Source organism: Aptenodytes forsteri, unplaced genomic scaffold, assembly GCF_000699145.1.
Source record: "Aptenodytes forsteri isolate BGI_AS27 unplaced genomic scaffold, ASM69914v1 Scaffold143, whole genome shotgun sequence".
Classification (NCBI taxonomy): domain Eukaryota; kingdom Metazoa; phylum Chordata; class Aves; order Sphenisciformes; family Spheniscidae; genus Aptenodytes; species Aptenodytes forsteri.
In genome coordinates this window covers 2,589,137-2,606,303 of record NW_008794951.1, presented here as the reverse complement: position 1 = coordinate 2,606,303, position 17,167 = coordinate 2,589,137, and the positions used below count along the sequence as shown (strand labels likewise).

The following is a 17,167-nucleotide window of genomic DNA, read 5'->3' as shown; positions in this document are numbered from 1 at the left end:
GGGTGCAGAGAGAGAGAGAAATTTCCTGTTTTGGAACTTAAGTTTGTGAGAGCTGCTTTTTGCTGAATTATGTGAATGCTTCTCTCGATGACTATTTCACTGGTTTTAACAAAAGAAAAATATTTATTTTAAATTTAAACTGAAATTGGCACTGACATTTGCAAGTTAAAATTCAGAGTCATTAATCTATAAAACCTGGAAGATAATTGTGAATTAATTTATAAGAAATTAGTAAAGCAGAAATTTAATAAGTTTTATATTTGGTAGGACACAGGTATGTTTCATTTAAAGTAAGGCATTATTTACAATCTCTAACTGGAGTCACATATCAGTTTCTATTCTGTTGTGCATAGCAAGCTGATTTTTTTTAAAGCTTATTTGAAAGGGAGCTGAAAAATTAATCTAGTTCATGAAACAGTTCCTCCGATGGTTACGTCTGTGCCTGCTGTGAATAAGGGCTTCCCTACCTAGAGAGCCTAGTCGTGTCATCCAGAACTGGCAGTGTTTCTCTCCAGTTTGTCATATCTCAGTAAGATCCTTCCTACCCGTAGCGCAGTTTTGTTCAGTGGTTGACCTCCCAGAACAGGTCGTGCTGCAAACAAGGGATAACCAGCAATGGGGACAGGCCTTCGGGGCGACGATGGTTTTCTGGGAAGAGCTCATCCTGCTCAGCTTACTGCAGAGCTAGAGCAACGGTACAGCTGTGTGAGAACTTCCCTTAAGACAGAGAAATTTATTGCCACCTGTCACCCAAACTGCTGCAGTTAAGCTGTTTGGTGCTGGTAGATTGGCTGTGGGGACTACTGTCATAGAGATACTCACTGCCATTTTAAGGCTGTTTCCCCCAACTTTGTACTGACCTGGGTATTGCACAGTTGTGTTTGAGACACTGGTGAGACTCATTTGCTTGTTCCTTGGCTGAACAGTACCCCCTAAATGGGCTAATTCTTATGGTACGGCAAGGACTGGTTGAGAGCTGTGGAAGGTTCCCTGAAGTGACTTACCGAGGGAAGGATCCACAGTGCATTGCTCTTTAGAAATTCATAGTTATTTTCTGCCATAAGGATTAGAGTTTTTGTTCCCAAGACCAGAAAGGACTTGGATAGCATTGCGGTTCCTTTGTTGTTTTGGACTTCCCCCGCCTCAATTTTCCTCTCCCTCCTAAGTTTACAGTGTTTCTGCAGGATGCTTGGAATTTGTTGGTATATAAAAGCAAGGCGTTAGCAGATTTAGTGGTTCTTGTGAAAAGCCAGAGAGGATAATTTTTTAGATACTTCTAATAAATGCTACTATTACAGAGGGATTTGGATTAAGGATGCTAATGCATCTCTGAGGATGGAGCACGTCTGTGAACCAAGAGGCTAAGGAATGAGTTGTAAAGTAAGCCTGAGATAGATGATTAAAGAGTAGGTTGAAAAAGTATTTATTCCAACAGCCATAAAGTTGCTTAAATATGTATTTTATTTACATGCAAAGAAACATTACATAAAAACAGGCCTATGTTTGAAATACAGTACAAATTATTAAATCAAATCATGTATCAGAAACTCATAATGTGAAAATACTAAGAAGTTTGCAGTGAGCAGACTGGTTAACTGTACATATGAAACAACAAAAGTTCATGACATCACTGATACTAACCTTTGTGAGCATTTGATACGCAGCACACACAGTCTCACCTATCAAATTCCACTTTTTCAATCAAAAGAACTGCCAGTGACTTCAGATGTTGTTTGCAGTAAAGATAAAAAAAAAAGGGAGAAAGAAGATGCTTTTGCACATAAAACTTCTCTTCCTTGAGTAACTTTAGGCTTTTCAAGCGGCACCAAGAATTCGGGCTTAGGAGCCTCTTGGATAGGAGGATGTGGATGCAAAGCATGGATTGTAACCCACTGATGATAAACCATGGTGTAAACAGTGTGTGTAGCTTGGTAACTTTGGTAAATGTCAGGATATATTCAGAGGAAAGCTAATGTTTGTTAATCATGTTTCCAATATGGAGGAGCTGTAATGGAGGTAACCCAAAATTTTTTAAAAATATCTGTGTTTCTGCATTCATTTGTATTTATGCTGATGAGACTACGAACATGATTGAGATCACAGCAATATTCTCTGGCCTGGATGGTGTTGTGAATCAAAGAGCTTCTAACTCATAGCAGTGGAAGTTACGGGAGTTTTCTCATTTTCTGTTAACTCTACTAGCAAGTTTGAGAGAGAGAGAGAGAGGAAAAAGGGCTGTTCTTTGAAGTCATCGATTTGCAGCGGTTTTCCCGCTAGGATAGATTTTAGTAGGTCTTAGCAGAGAAGAGACTAGGGAAGTGTGGAAGTGCCATGGTGTAAATCGGACTAAATCATCTGAATACGCCTAGTACAGCCGGATTGTAATGCATCACTGAAGGGGGACCTCCTACCAGAGTAAGCCTCTTGGTAATTTGACCCTCAGCTCTCATTCGGTGTCTTGTGCACATGACTTCAGTCTATGTCTGTTCATCAAAACACCTAAGCATGTGCTTAAATGATCTAGGACATTAGTAAAGCCTTGCTGGTGTCCGTGGAGCAATTCTGTGCATGTAGAATAAGGTTGACCAAGTTGTGGTTCTTCAGGTGTGTGTGGTTCTAGAGAAATTCAAGTGCTGCCCCCCACTGCCACTGTCTCACAACACACTAGGTTTCTGATGAGGACTTCTACAACCTCTTGAGTAGAACCAAAGGGCTGCTAGTCTGGCTTTGGTATGAGGCATTTAGCTCTTCTCCGTCAAGAGAAGATAGGTAGAGTCCCACTTCTCTATCACCGTCACATGTACCCCTGCAAGCCACAATCTCATGCTGTTGCCGGTAACTAATGAGATTGTTCTCTGCTGATGAATGTAGCAGGGTCTCATGGAGCACAGAAAAGCAATGGAGTTGCACCAGGTTAACATTTCACTATACAGCTGGCTGGGAGCAGACTTTGAACCAGTATTTAAAGCTACAACAATCTGTCCAAACCATCTGAGATTAACAAATAATTTCAAACTAGGCCTGTCTCACTTGGCCACCCCTTCCTCCTCTGAAAGGGCAGCCATCAGTTAAGAATTAACATGTAGCAATGTGACTTTTCTTTCACAATCAGGCTTTTGCTGTACCATTTCCATCAATTTTGGCTTCTACATTATTCAGCTGTTCACCAGACAACTCTTTTGTTATGTGCCAATTAACCCAGCTTGATAAATAGTGATTATGCGTAATTTATTCAGAATAATATTCTTCTTGTTCCCTGTAAATAAGGCACTGGCTTAGCTGAGGGTACTGGTCTGTGAATTACTGTCAGATGTGATTGTGAAGGTCCAGGAGGCTGGTAGCAAGGACTCTTTGGGCTGTAAGGCAGATAGATAGAAATGATACCAAGAATAAAACTAGATGGGGGAGGGGGGTGTGTGCTTTTGTTTTTGTAAGAGGAGGTGGGATTTTGGTTTTGCAGTTTAGTTTGCTCTTTCAATGTACCGAGTAGGCCTCTCAGTTCTAGTCCATCTCTCACTGAAGTCCATGGGAGCTTCTCCAATGGCGTTGGTGGGTACTTGATTGGACCCCTAATCATCTTTTGAAGAAATCATCTTCAGATGATTTCCCTGGCTGCTGAAGCCAGGTTTTCACAGCCATTCTGTTTCCTTTTCTGCATTAACTGATCTGAAGTCTCTCAGAGTGATAAGCTGACAGCAGTGGGACACGAGGAGTGGGTGAGAATTGCATAGCCGCATGAACCTTGAGTAAACAGGGGGAGGAGGTATGGAAATGTGAAATCCAGTCCACCGGTCTGAGAGGTACTCGGGGTGACAGCTCTTGCTGCAATACTATTGCAGAGCCTCCAGGAAAGTGTTAGGGACTGTTGCTTTGGGTAAACTGGGCTGTCTGTCAGCCAGCACCATGCTCTGCATGCATCGAGCCAACTGGAAACCCTCCGGAGCTGGAGGCTGCTTGCACAGCTGCTGTTTTGGCGGTCACTTCGCCTTTCTCCTCGGACAACCTTAATCCTGGCCTTTACCTCGTGGTGAATTTTACCCAGTTCAGTGATTCCAGGTGTGTTTGCCATTTTGCCTCTTCTATCTCATCCTCTGTAATATATCCCCACAGGCCTATAAATGGCACCACCTCAGCAGACTCAGCTCATCTTTCATCACGCTGCCAGAGCCTTGTTTTGATTTATTGCCTTTCACCACAGTGGCCCAGAATGAAGTCAACTTCTGAAATCACTTAGGGAAGGATCTGCTGAACAAGCATACATTTTATAATATGCCTCCGCCTTTTTACTTCCTCCATACTGGGATGTTCCAATGAAATAAGAAATCCCTTCAGAGTATCGGAGTGCTGGAGAAAGCTGCTGCTGCTTCGCAGCTCTGAGGCGCAGCATTGCCTTTAACTGCTGCGCTTTGATTCAGCCCTACATTCTGCCTAACATCCACAACTGCAAGATGCTGCCATTCTCTGATGGGTGTGACTTATTTATTTTTTCTTCATACCACAAAATGCTTGCTTTTCTCTTAGCCTGTTGTTTAAAGTATTGACGAAACAATGTGAGATAGATCATCTCTGAAGATGGTAACAATAGCTGCTTGGATACTCCCTGGTCTACCACATCTTGTCAAATTCACTTTTTTGAGCATGTCTTTTTGTTCCAAGGCAGAGTGCTTAATGTCTTGTGGAACTCTCATTACTTTTAATAAAATTATAGAAACATTCATGATTTTATGTTGAACTATTAAATGTTACTATGTGTTTGTTAGAATATGCATATTAGTAGAGTATATTGGCTGCCTGTAAGTAAATGGCTGCTAAATTTCCTTGTGTTTTATAACTGAGTAACTTTTGAAAGTATAGGGGTTTTCATATTTTTCCTCTGACCAACAGTTTTAGAAAAATTGCTTCAGAAAATGAGAGAGTTACAATCCAAAGTGATCACAGCATGCTGGCATAACATACTAGATGAAAATGAAAAGCATTTCAAATGGTGCAACAGATGGAAACAAGTTATTTAACTCAAGTCTGTGTTACATATTTGTGTTGATGCACACTGTCCATGTTTCTGCAGGGATTAGTCACGAAACACGAGTTGGGAGTCTGGGATGTGAAGAACACAAACGATCATTGTTTGCTGTGAATATATTTAGACTCTCCTGGGAAAAACTTTGCCAGGTCCTCTGGCTCCCTCACACAGGTGTTAGCTCATCTTCCACACTTCAAGGAGAAAGGATGTATAGGATAGACTAAGCCTTTTCTCAAAGGGCAAAAGCTCAATGAACTGCTTTACATCCACACGTTAAGTCTCTATCACTCCCTAAACTTGAGGCCAGTGCCTGAACTCTTAAGCATCCAGGATCATAGAGCTGCCCATCAGGAGCAGAGTGTTGGCATTGCACATAGTGCTGTTGTTGGAAAGGCATTGATTGTCCTGGAGAAACTGAGCAGAAACATCTCTTCATCAAAGCACAAAAGGCAGATACCGATGCCTTTCCATTTCTCTCCAGCAGTGGTTTTAACTGTCTACGAAGAGAAGCCTCTTGCTGCTCCTCCTACAAGTATCTCCTTTGGTGTCAGGACCGGCATAGGCAGTAAGCGGAACAGCTCACAAATAACACAAATCCACAGCATTTAAATCTGAGTTCTGCAACAGTGTTACAAAATCTTCTTTCTAAAAGCTTTTTGTTTTAAACTGCGTGGTATGTATTTTATGTCTTCCCTTTAAAACTAAAAGGAATTCTCCCTTGTGAGCAGCTTGTGGGGGTGGTGGGATCAGGATGGAAAGTGGTCTGTCAACAGTAGAAGATCGTGGATTGCCAGGATGGGTTTAAAAATAGAAAACTTGGCTATAATTTGTGGTGCCTGATCTGAGAGCTTGAACTCCATCTTGTGAAGACACAAGCAAGATAATGTTGTATTCTGATCAGCACATACTTAAGTATAGTCCTGAAATGCCCAAGATTTTTTAAATCATCCTCCAAAAAAATCAGTTGATTTGTATGGCACGTGTGTATCTCCTCTCACCTTTAATCCATTTTAAGCTTTAAACCCCTGTTTTGCTTCCCTCAAACTCCAATAGATTGTACTTCAAATTGAGCCATGATAATCTGATTCATAGCCTTTCAAAAGGAATGTTCTCATAGAACTCTGAATCCATGGTGTTTTAAAAAATCAGTGTGTAATAATGATCCCAGTTAAACAAAATCTTTTTATAATTTGGACCTACTGATAAGGGTCCAACACTTTTCCTGGAAACTGGGTGGATTGACTCCTGGATTTCTTCCACCATCAGAAATGTGTTGTAAATACAGAGACCTTTTTTTTTTAATGAAAAGTGGAACAGACATTACAATTTGGTAGGTTTGCAGGACAAGATACTAATTTTGTGCTTGAGTTTCATCAAGGTTCTACAAATATTTTTATTTTTTTCAGCTTTGTGGCCAGTAACCTGAAAACAGAGGTAGCTCAGGCTCTACATAATCTTAGGTTTGGAAACAGCTTGAGAACTAAACAGTAAGCGAGTAGGTAATAGCAGCACAAGTAGCATAGCCTGTTCCAAGCCACCCAGGCCACCTGCAGTATGTTCTCTGGCTAGATGAAGAACACCTTTCAGAAAGCTAAGCACAGCTTTCTCAGGACAATCAAGGTGGTGTTCAGCCTGACTTTGTGTCTGTCTTACAGTTTGGTGCTCAAGGATGTCCTTGTTATTGACATTTTAAATATATTAGCTAGTTTTTTAAAATACCAAAGCTTTTATTTGCATATACATCAAATTGGCAGTTTGGGGGCAGAGAGGTTTTGGTCCAGGTTTACCTCTATCTGAGTAAAGTTACGTTAATTGACAAAGTACATCAGACCTGAATGAACTTCAGCTACCTTTCTCTGAGTGCTTTCTGAAACTGTGCCTTTCGTCAGCCTTTCTGTCTAAAAGGATCTGGCTTCAGAGAATGTACTTCTTTCTCATGAGCAGTCATTGCAGGTCTCGAGAGGCACCTATTGGCATCATGGTGTGCATGAGACTTTGTGCTGCTGGTGTTCCTACTAGCGCTGTAACAGCCTAAGTGGCCTATTTTTATTGTTGCAAGCTGGCATTTTTCATACACTCATAAAATTCACACAAATGTTTCAGTGTGAAGAGAAGATCCAGCGTGCAGCAAATTCATGTACATTGTTAGGGTTTTATTTGACTGTAGTAGTATATATAAAGGCCAAAATGTGTAAAGTTTAATGAGTCGAGTCATGTATGTCATAAATAACTTGGCATACTGAAGGAAACCAAGGTTGTGGTAATGTATTTGTGCAGCACCCAGCACCCAGGAGCTGTAATTGTGATCAGGGTTCCAAAGTCATCCTGAAAAGCAGGTAAGAAATAAAGACTCATTTAATAATGCGTAATGGAGTTGTGATAGGGTGACAAAAGTCATCTTGAATGGGATCTTGACCAGAGAGTGTTTGGGGATGCTTGGATCTGGACATTTGTTTTGGATTGCTTTCCAGTAAATGGTTTGTAAAATATGAGTGGATTAATCCTTATGCCTTTCATTTGCAATATAATAATAACCCCCTCCCAGTGCCTGAATGTACTGTTTTTATTTTATTGGCTCTTCTAAAAAGAAATGGAAGCTGAAGGACGTGTGTATGTTTGAAGAAGGCACTAGATAGAACGAAGTAAGCTGAGTAGTTCTTTGTAAAAAGAACTAGATAAAACACACTGCAGTTATATCACTGAAAAAAATGTTGCCATAAATGAAGTAACAATAGTAAATCGTAATTTTGTTTTGTGCTCTGCTGTGAGGTTTTGAGTTGGGGTTTTTTTTTGTTTGGGGGGGGATTTTTTAATTTTTGTAAGGGCACATCCTTTGTTAGGTAGGATGAGAAGTGATGTTATAGCCAATATCTTAGGAGAATTTGTATCCAATTCCAAGTTGTAACTTCCTCGGTTCCCTCCCACCCCCAAGAACAGTAACTATTAACTATTTCAGAAATGGATGTTTTCAGAAATGCTTCTTTTCTCAGCTGAATTTTAAACAACTCAGTGGAGTATTTTCTTACTGACAGAATTCAGTGTCTTAACAATTTAAATGTAAAAGATAGTTTTATTGGCCATAGGTAAATGCAGTTCACTTCATTTTTAATTTTTAATATGACGAGTTTGTCTTTAAAGGAGGCTCTCAAGTCTGATTGCCTGGAGCCCCCCTGAAAGTAGCTCATTCTGCATTTGGGGACACTGGTGTGCTGAACTCCTCAGTGCTCAAGGTAGAGAGAGTGTGCCTTTTCATTCAGTGTATTAAAACAAAAGGGAAAGAAAGCAATAGAGGCATTGTCAGTCTAAGAGCCTGTATGCTTACTGTATGAAGTGACGTTAATGGTAACCCTTGTATTATTACAGCAAGTCATAGGATGGAGCCTTAGATAGAAAATAGCAACTGCTCTGAGTTACGCTGTGTATTATTCCATTATAAAGTCGTCCTATTAGTCTGTTGGCAGAGGTTAGCAGTGAGAATTGTCTGGAATCCAAGACAACTGGCAGAGGAAAGTGGAGGGAATAAAATTATTTCACAGCTGAGGGAAACACAGAACACAAAACCAAGGAACTGGTATGAGCAACGCGCAATAATGTCAGTTGTGATTGTGCTCCTACAGTGCCTTTCATCCCAAAGAGCTGTATAATTACCAATAAAGCAGGCCTTATGGTGCCCCTTTGACATAGGTTAATTTTGTCAGACCTATTTTGTAAGAAATTGATATGAACAAAGGGGAAATTACTTGTCCATACAAACAGTAATGAAGAAGCAATAGTGTCTGAGGTATTGTAACCTCCAACCCCTGACTCTAAAACTACCAGGCTCTTACACCCCTGGGCAGAAGTGTATTGTATGCCATGCTTGGGAGGATCCTGCCATTTACAAGTCAGTCGTTAATGATATCATCTAGTGGAAATGATGTATTAAAATCCATCCATTAACATATTTCTTTTGTTGGCTTTATACATCTTTTCTTTAGACAAGCAAAATCCAAACCTACTTGTAAATGTTCCTAGTAACGCTTCAGTTGTTTATAGTTAAGAACTGGAAGTAAAAAAAAAAAAAAAAGAAAAAAAAGGTGTCAGAGAAGTTTAGACTTTAGCTTCCAGGCAATAGGCAGTAGAAATGTCAGAGCCTATACAACCTTGCTGTGTCAGGAATACTCACGGTCACTAAAAGGTAGAAGAACTAAATACCATTAGAAAGCAAAAAATAAATTTTAAAAAGACACAAAACATCTAGTAACTTGTGTGAAATGGGGCATCTTTTGAGATTCTGGCCTGGAGCCTTCCTGGGGTCTGAGTGAAAAAAATCACATCTGGTTAATCTTCGCAAGTTTCTGTGGTGGGGCTGATTTGACTGGAGGGAGGATGGAACTGCTAGTAAAACAGAAGGCTGGGTGGGGTTCATTGAGTTACACTGACGTTTAGGATGGCTCAGCTGCTATTCAGTACAGAAACAAAGATTTTTATTTATTTGGGTTTGGTTTGGGCTTTTTGGTTGCCCCTTTTTTTTGTTTGTTTGTTTTTTAAGCAAATTCTTCTTACCACTGTGATCACTCTGGCTCTGAGCATTTTCCTTCCTTGGCAGGAAACACTTCAATCTCTCGTGACCTGAAAGTTCCTTATCTTCTTTTAACATGCTTGAGAATTCACAGGCTTCTGTCATGCCAGCCCTTCCTCTCCTGAAAACAACGGCATGTGGCAGTTAACTTACTCTGAGAACGAGCCCAGAGTTAAGTCTCTGTTAATAAATACTCACCTTGCACCTAATGCCAAAATAACGGCTTATTATGATCCCCCGTTGGATAACTGCTGCTCAGGACCCCTGTCCCTTGTTTCTGGAGGTCGCAACTTTTTCAAATCAGGTTATGAAGCAACTTGGTTATGTGCTGTCCTTGGAAGCAGATGCGCATCCACAGTATTAATAACTATAATTAAAAGCAGTTTCATAGCTCAGCAAAAAAAAATTGCTTTTTTTCTGAGTAATGAGGTTGCATCAGGATTTGTCCAGATCACTTCTTTAACAGCCAAAGTATGTGTTTGACCATCTGCATTTTTCAAATAGGGAAAACCAAACATAAATCAACTGTGATTAATTAAGGAAAGATACCAAAATTCTTACTCAAACATGAGGATTGTTCTGATTGTCAATAGAAAGTAGTTTGTAAAAAGAGCTTAAAGCTAAGGTTTAGTTAGCCTTTTTAAAATTTTGCTTATGGCTCAGTGATGTTAGAATAATAATAAAATTAAAATGAATGTAATTACATGTTTGGTTTTTGGAAAACAAGTAACAATATGGCTATGTATGGGTTCATGGGTGTTCAGTAGGTTCATCTGGAGAGATCAGGTCACAAACTAAAGAAAAGACCTAATGCTACAAAATTGTAACAAAATTGTGAGTTCAAAAATGCAAATGAACATTGAGGACCAAGATCATTGGCCTTTTAGCTTCTCCTTATAAAAACAAGGGTCTATTTGCCTTTTAAATGGACCAGTAAAATTGAATTGGCACCCTACAGTGCATGCAGAATAGATAGTCAAGAAGAATAAACTATAAGAAATAAGCAGAGGAGCTTAAGAGATGAAGATTTTTCAAAACTAATAGAAGGCAGATAGTCTGTAAAAGTGTTTAAATCTTAAAGATCTGCAGTGAATACAAACCTGAATCAGGGGAAATAAGACTGGGCCGGGGGGGGTGCACTTGTTAGAAGATATTGTTGGTGATCCTCCAGAATTTTTAGGAAGAAAAGTTGCAAATATCTGAAAGGCCAAATCAGAAGCTCTCACCTGCACTGGGATGCTCCATGCAAGCAGCAGCTCCATGTTGGCGATTAGGTATTGTTTGGAGAAGGTCCTATTTACGGTCAGGCTGTTCACAGACTCTGATTTTTTTCTCATATTACTCACAAATTGAGAATGGGCTCTTTGCATAAATGGGCACAATCTGCTATGAAAATAGATATACCTAAATTCAGTGTTTTAAAATATTCATGCAAAACAGAATTTTGTCCAAACGACAAAGACCTTGAACCATTTTTAAGCTGTTGACTGCAGTGCCTAGGTGCCATATCTCTAAGAACAAGAGAGAGCACAAACTGGACCAGTTCTCAGCTGGTTCCCAGCACAATGCAGAGGAACTGGTCCATGCTGGAGCCAGCTGCTGTCGGTTACCTTTAGCACTGCACCTATCCTCTCCACTGACTCTATGGGATGTAGGAACAAGCAGTCCTAATAAGAGCTAATCTGTATTCTTCATTATAGTCCTACACTTAGCATGGTAGGCTTTCTGAGCCCCCTTGTGACTCTTTTTTCGGATACTGTGTCCCTGTAAATCCAAGAGATTTCAGTGGAGTCACAGTTCAAAAGTATTCCTGAGCCTTATACCTGATAAGAAATAATGGGTGAACGCCTGATCATTTGAAATACTCTAGGTTTTTAGAGACAGGAGACATTTGAGAATATGTTTTGTTTGCATTGCAAGAAGGGACCTTTCCTGGAATACTTGCTCTTCTTTGCTTTCTCCGCAGTACAGAATCTACATTAAAAACTAGTAAACTAGGCCATTAATAAATATGTAAAAGAAGCTTGATCTGTGAGGTACTGACTCAGTGCATGTGAGGACACCCAGCTCTGCTAGTCCCGCTTCAGTGATTATTCCCATAGAATTAGAGGGCTTACACGCCATTGAAATGATTTGGAGACTGCCAGACTTTCTAATGTAGTCTTTATTTTTCCCTTTTTGTCACCTGTAAGTTAGTGCCTTTCATTTGTTACTTCAGCAGGTAATTTTTATGGTAGCTTTTCTACTTTATATCCTGCTGGTATATGGTTTAACAAAATGCCTTTTGAAACAGTGTGTTTAATTCCTCAGTCATGCCTCTGGGAACAAACTCTTGCTGTATTATAACTTCTTTATATCTTTTCTTTACTGTGGTTGAGAACTTCTGCAAACTTTTCTTTCAGAAATCACTACTACTTACTCCCTCTCTGTGCCGTATGTGCATCTCTTTTCTGTCTACACCAGCTGTTATTTGCTGCTGGTATCCACAACTGGTCATGTCCTGTTACAGTGGCTTAAACACTTAAAGAAATTCCTTAATAGCATTTCTATTTTTGCATCTGGATCTCCAGGAAGAAAATTGAATTTTCACACCTGACTACCTTTTTGAGGTGTTATCCACGATGCTGTGTCAATGAGCTGATATTGTGGAGACTCCTTTTTAAAATTACTTTAACAGGCTTTAGTGATTCTGAATAGTAGCATTTATGGTAGGAAATGTTTCAAGATGGTACTTTCAGAAGTTACCTTGCTGATATTTCTGTGTAGAAGTCATGTCTTCTTTACCAGTAATTACTTCCCCTTGCTTTTTGCAAAGTTAAATATGCAGCATTTTGGCAAAAGTGGTTAATGGGGCTAGTTGAAAATTGTTGTTAAATCCAGTTCTTGACTGAATGAACATTTTTCTGGGAAACTTATTTTCATTACAAATGGGACTTGCTCATCTCAGTCCAGAAATGTTTTGATTTAGAAGTGCTGCTATGCTGTAGTGTATTTCAGTTGTATAACCTTTATCATGGACCAGAGCCCCAGGACATCACATATCAGGCTCCCTTACTACCTCTGATGCAGTCTTCCTCCGTGGAAAGAACCCAGGGTCACAAAGAGTTTGCTCTGTTCCTACAGAGTTGAGCAACAAAGAAACTCTTCTCCCTGCAACCCCCATGAAGTTGACCACGTTTATAAATTGAAATACTTTCATTTTTGTCCAAAATGGTCATTGTTCAATCTATATAAAGTATGGGAAATGAAGTGTTTCCCCAGATAAGTACATGTGAAGCAAAAGATCTTTGACTGCATTTTGATTGTTTTCTGGTACTAGATGAGTTCCTCAGGACACCAGAATGGTTAATGACTAAAAGCCTCCAGGTTAAGGGATATCAACTTTCGTCCCATGAAGCAACAATATGTGTTCCTCGTTTGTGTTGTCATTAATGAGCCATACACTTTCCAAATTGCTTCTGAAAGACTTTAACACTCAGTTAAGAAGCCACCATAATTTCTCACTGAAAAAGACCACACCCAGATTTCACACAGAGATTTCAGAGTTGTGGACTATAAAGGAAAAAAACATCCAGATTTCTTTGAATCAGATCTGAATCAAGGTGGGATACCAGGGAAAACTACATCTTAATGTTTTAACTTTTAGGCAGACCTGACATTTGTTACGTAGCTGCTAACAGCTCTCAAGGTGCTACTCAAGGGAGGGAAGGTATTTTACAGACAAGCAATGTAATCCCATGTTTGTTTTTAAAGAATATGGAGAGGTTAGTGGATTGTAACAGTATAGCAGGACAAATCGCAATCAAAAATGTGCTTAGGCCAGTTTAATCGTGACAAAGTTGGTACAACTCACAGCTACGCTGAAATTAGTATATATTATCTCATGAATTCATTCCATCTGCTGCATCGTACAGAATAATTTCAGGATTGCTTAGAAGGCTTACTTCAAATACACTCTGAAAGTTTGTTTGTGTTCATTATATGTCAGATTTTAATGCCCCTGTTCTGTCTTTGTTAGTCTGTTCACAGTTTTCCAGAGGAGTTTATGCCATCTTTGGATTCTATGACCAGATGTCAATGAACACACTGACATCATTTTGTGGAGCCCTTCACACATCCTTTGTCACACCCAGCTTCCCAACAGATGCAGATGTGCAGTTTGTCATCCAGATGCGGCCAGCATTAAAAGGAGCCATCTTGAGTCTCTTGACTCATTATAAGTGGGAAAAGTTTGTGTACCTCTATGACACAGAACGGGGTAAGCACCATCATTTTAAGTGATTTTTTTATTTCATAACTTCCTGTAAATATTACCAGAATCGGTAAGTGCAGCCCATCCCAATTTGCTTCTGGATGCAGGTAGCACGTTCTGATGGTCCTAGAAAACAAGTTTATTCTGAAGAAACTAAAATGAATGGATAAATGAAAAGAAGGCATCTTCCTATTACTGATCATTTGTAAAGAGATTGTCTGGAGGATAGTGTTAGCAGTGTAAGCATTCAATTTAGAATACCTGGTTTCCATGGAACTGCAGACTCAACACTTGCCAGGGTTTTTGAGTCCTTGCAAAATAAATAAAGTCGGCACTAGGAAGTAGGCTGTTAAGCAAGACCTTCCACTGTGCGTGACATTGCAAATCCCACACCATTTCACATAAATGCACATTTCTCCTGTCACTGGACAAAGACAATCCATGCTAAGATACACTCTGGAGATATCTAGGCATCAATAATGGTCTAAGAATATAATGCATAAGATGCTTTAGGGCTCTGCTGGAGAAAAGATGCCTTAGACATGTCACATGGACATCATGAGATGAATTTAGATTCATGACAAGAATGACCAGAGATATGTTTTACTAAATGAAAACATACTAAAACCAGTGTTTCCATGCTTAAGCCAATTGTTAACTACTAAGGAGCACCAAAGGTAGCAAATCCTGTCAAAAAGAGTTCTAAGCATCAGAAACCGTTTTCTGTGAGGAATCTTGCATACTTCTGTGGAGCAGCTGTTGCCACCTGCTCTGAGTGTACAGAATTTGCTTGGTTACAGATTTCACCTGGGTGAAATTTTTGCATCAGATAGATGTGCCACCGCCCTTCTCACCAGCTTTATGATTAACAACTCCAAGACCTTCTTCAGATCAAAGGGGTCTGGTTAGAGCCAGAGAAGCTTAGATTCCATTCCCGGCTCCCATGACAAAGTTCTGATACCCTAGGCTACTGCATATTGGTAAAGATCAAGTCTTCAGTGGCTGTGCTTTTCACACTGAAGATTAATGGCATCACTCAACTAAGGACATACTGTATGTTGAAAGAAAGTAATTTTTAGTCTGATTTTAGGTGAATGCCAAGAGTTCAGAATTTTTGAGTGATTTGGGGGTGTTAAATATTGCTAGCATTGAAAAAACGCTAGCTATGAGATCAAGTAGGAAAGTATGGAGAAGTTAAGAATGCTGTTAGTTTTTAAATCTTTTAAAACCACTACCCAAACATCCGTATTTCTGGTTTAGTCAACTTTAAAATCAAAGCTCCTGTGAATATGCCATTTGTCTGAGTAAGAAAGGTTTGATGTGACCAAATGCAATAAACTTACAGGATGTGATAAAGTAAAATGTCATATGTTCCAGGACTGATGAAACTTATCATGATTAAGGCTAATAAAGTTTGCTTTGGAAAGAGATGCATCAGTCATCCAATATCATGCCTAATAAGAAATTTGGCACTTCAGACCGGAAAAATCATCCAAAACAGTGGGAGTTTCACTAGAACTTGTCTAGATGATATGACTATCAGACTATCTAAGATAGTAATGGAAGTCATGAGGGAAGACTTGTGGACTCAGACTTGCATTTTTCTACAATTCTCAGTGTGTACAATCTTTAGGTAGACACAGTCTAATCATGAGCTTATTATGATGACTAATCCCCTTGGAACAGTTTAGGTTGTGTCTAGGCTTCATTTTGCCTTGTTTATACTAAGATTTTAATCACAGGTTAAAACACAGCTCTTGCTGGCGAAACTAGCCCCAGGAATCTGACTTTACCTCTTGCTTTCTGCCCCTTGTCTTGACTTCCCATTCACATCCTACTCACAATCTTACAATTACTAATCAAAATTACGTTGTGAACCTACTGTGGCTCGCATGCGTGTTATGCTAGCTGTATGTTATGTCAGACATTCAGACTTAGTGTCAGAGTGCAAAATGTGAATTAGATGACAGCACTGGTGACTGTCGGATTATAAAATGTAGTAGCTCAGGGTTAGAAGATAAAGGACAGCTGTGTCTTTAGGATGGAAGAGGCATCAGTGCATATAGGTAGCTTGATGATGGGCTTTGAGCTGTTTGGGATAAACTTAACACATCTTATCTTTCCTTCCTATGCATATATTCTCGTTGCTGCTGTTTGAGAATGTATTTGCCACCTGCTAAAACAGGAAAATGAACAGTTGATTATCTTCAGTTGCTGCTGGTTTAGTTAGCTTAAAACAAACTTGGTAGCAACCTTACCAGAGTTATAATTGCTGTATTCTTCCAGCATTAAAATAAATTAAGAAGATTCATATAGGAGGGAGAGGCAGGGCAATTAGGTACTGAGAAATAGACATTAGATTCCTTTGTTTGGTGAGCAGTAATCTTGGATGATAGCACCTGAAACATTTGTCAATTCCAGTAGGCTGCCTAATTTCTTGTGATAGGCCTTCAAATACAAAAAACCATCCCAAGAGGTTGAACAATTATAATGGTGAATGACTCCTTGTGTCGGGTAGTGAATAGGCTGTACATGTTCCTATGCTGAGATATCATTGGAAATGAAAACACTAGAGCTGTCACAATTTTTAATAATTCCTATCTTAGATACTTAACTGCTTTGGGGCACAAACACTGTAGAGAGAAGGTGTTAAGCAGTTTACTGTCAGTTCCTGAAATAAACTATCATTTAAATACTGCCTTTCTATGAAGATTATCTCCTCACTGGTTTGTTCTGAGAATCTGAGAAATCGCAAAACATTAGACCACTCTTTCTTACATTGAATATTAGTTATGGACTAAATTGTTCTTGCAGGTAGTTTTACAGCGTTCTGCTGAAGCAAAACACTGCCATGTATCAAACATTGCATTTACTGTTAATAAATACCGCAGCATATTACAGCTGCATACAAAACTGAATAAACCTTCTTGTGGTTTTATACTGCTTATTGAACTATTTCAGTTTAAGCTTAGGAGAATGGAGAATCAGCTTTATAAAATTGTTTTCCTTAAGCAGTGGCTTTTTTCTTCTTTGCCATCAAATCATATGTCCTGGTTTCGGCAGGGATAGAGTTAATTTCCTTCCTAGTAGCTGGTACAGTGCTGTGTTTGGGATTTAGGATGAGAACAAAGTTGATAACACACCGATGTTTTAGTTGTTGCTAGGTAATGCTTACACTAGTCAAGGACTTTTTGGTTTCCCATGCTCTACCGACTGAGAAGGCTGGAGGTGCACGAGAAGCTGGGAGGGGGCACAGCCAAACTGGCCAAAGGGACATTCCATACCATGGGACGTCATGCTCAGTACATAAACTGGGGAAAGCTGGCCGGGGGGG

General features: G+C 39.6%; 1 protein-coding gene across 1 annotated transcript in view; it reads left to right on the top strand.

Annotated features, from left to right (window-relative positions):
- GRIA3 (glutamate ionotropic receptor AMPA type subunit 3) overlaps positions 1-17,167 on the top strand; it is a 161,953-nt gene that overhangs the window by 21,069 nt on the left and 123,717 nt on the right. Inside the window, exon 2 of the mRNA XM_009275302.1 lies at positions 13,600-13,839. Coding sequence (XP_009273577.1) covers positions 13,600-13,839 — 240 coding nt within the window. The remainder of the gene's footprint in view (positions 1-13,599; positions 13,840-17,167) is intronic.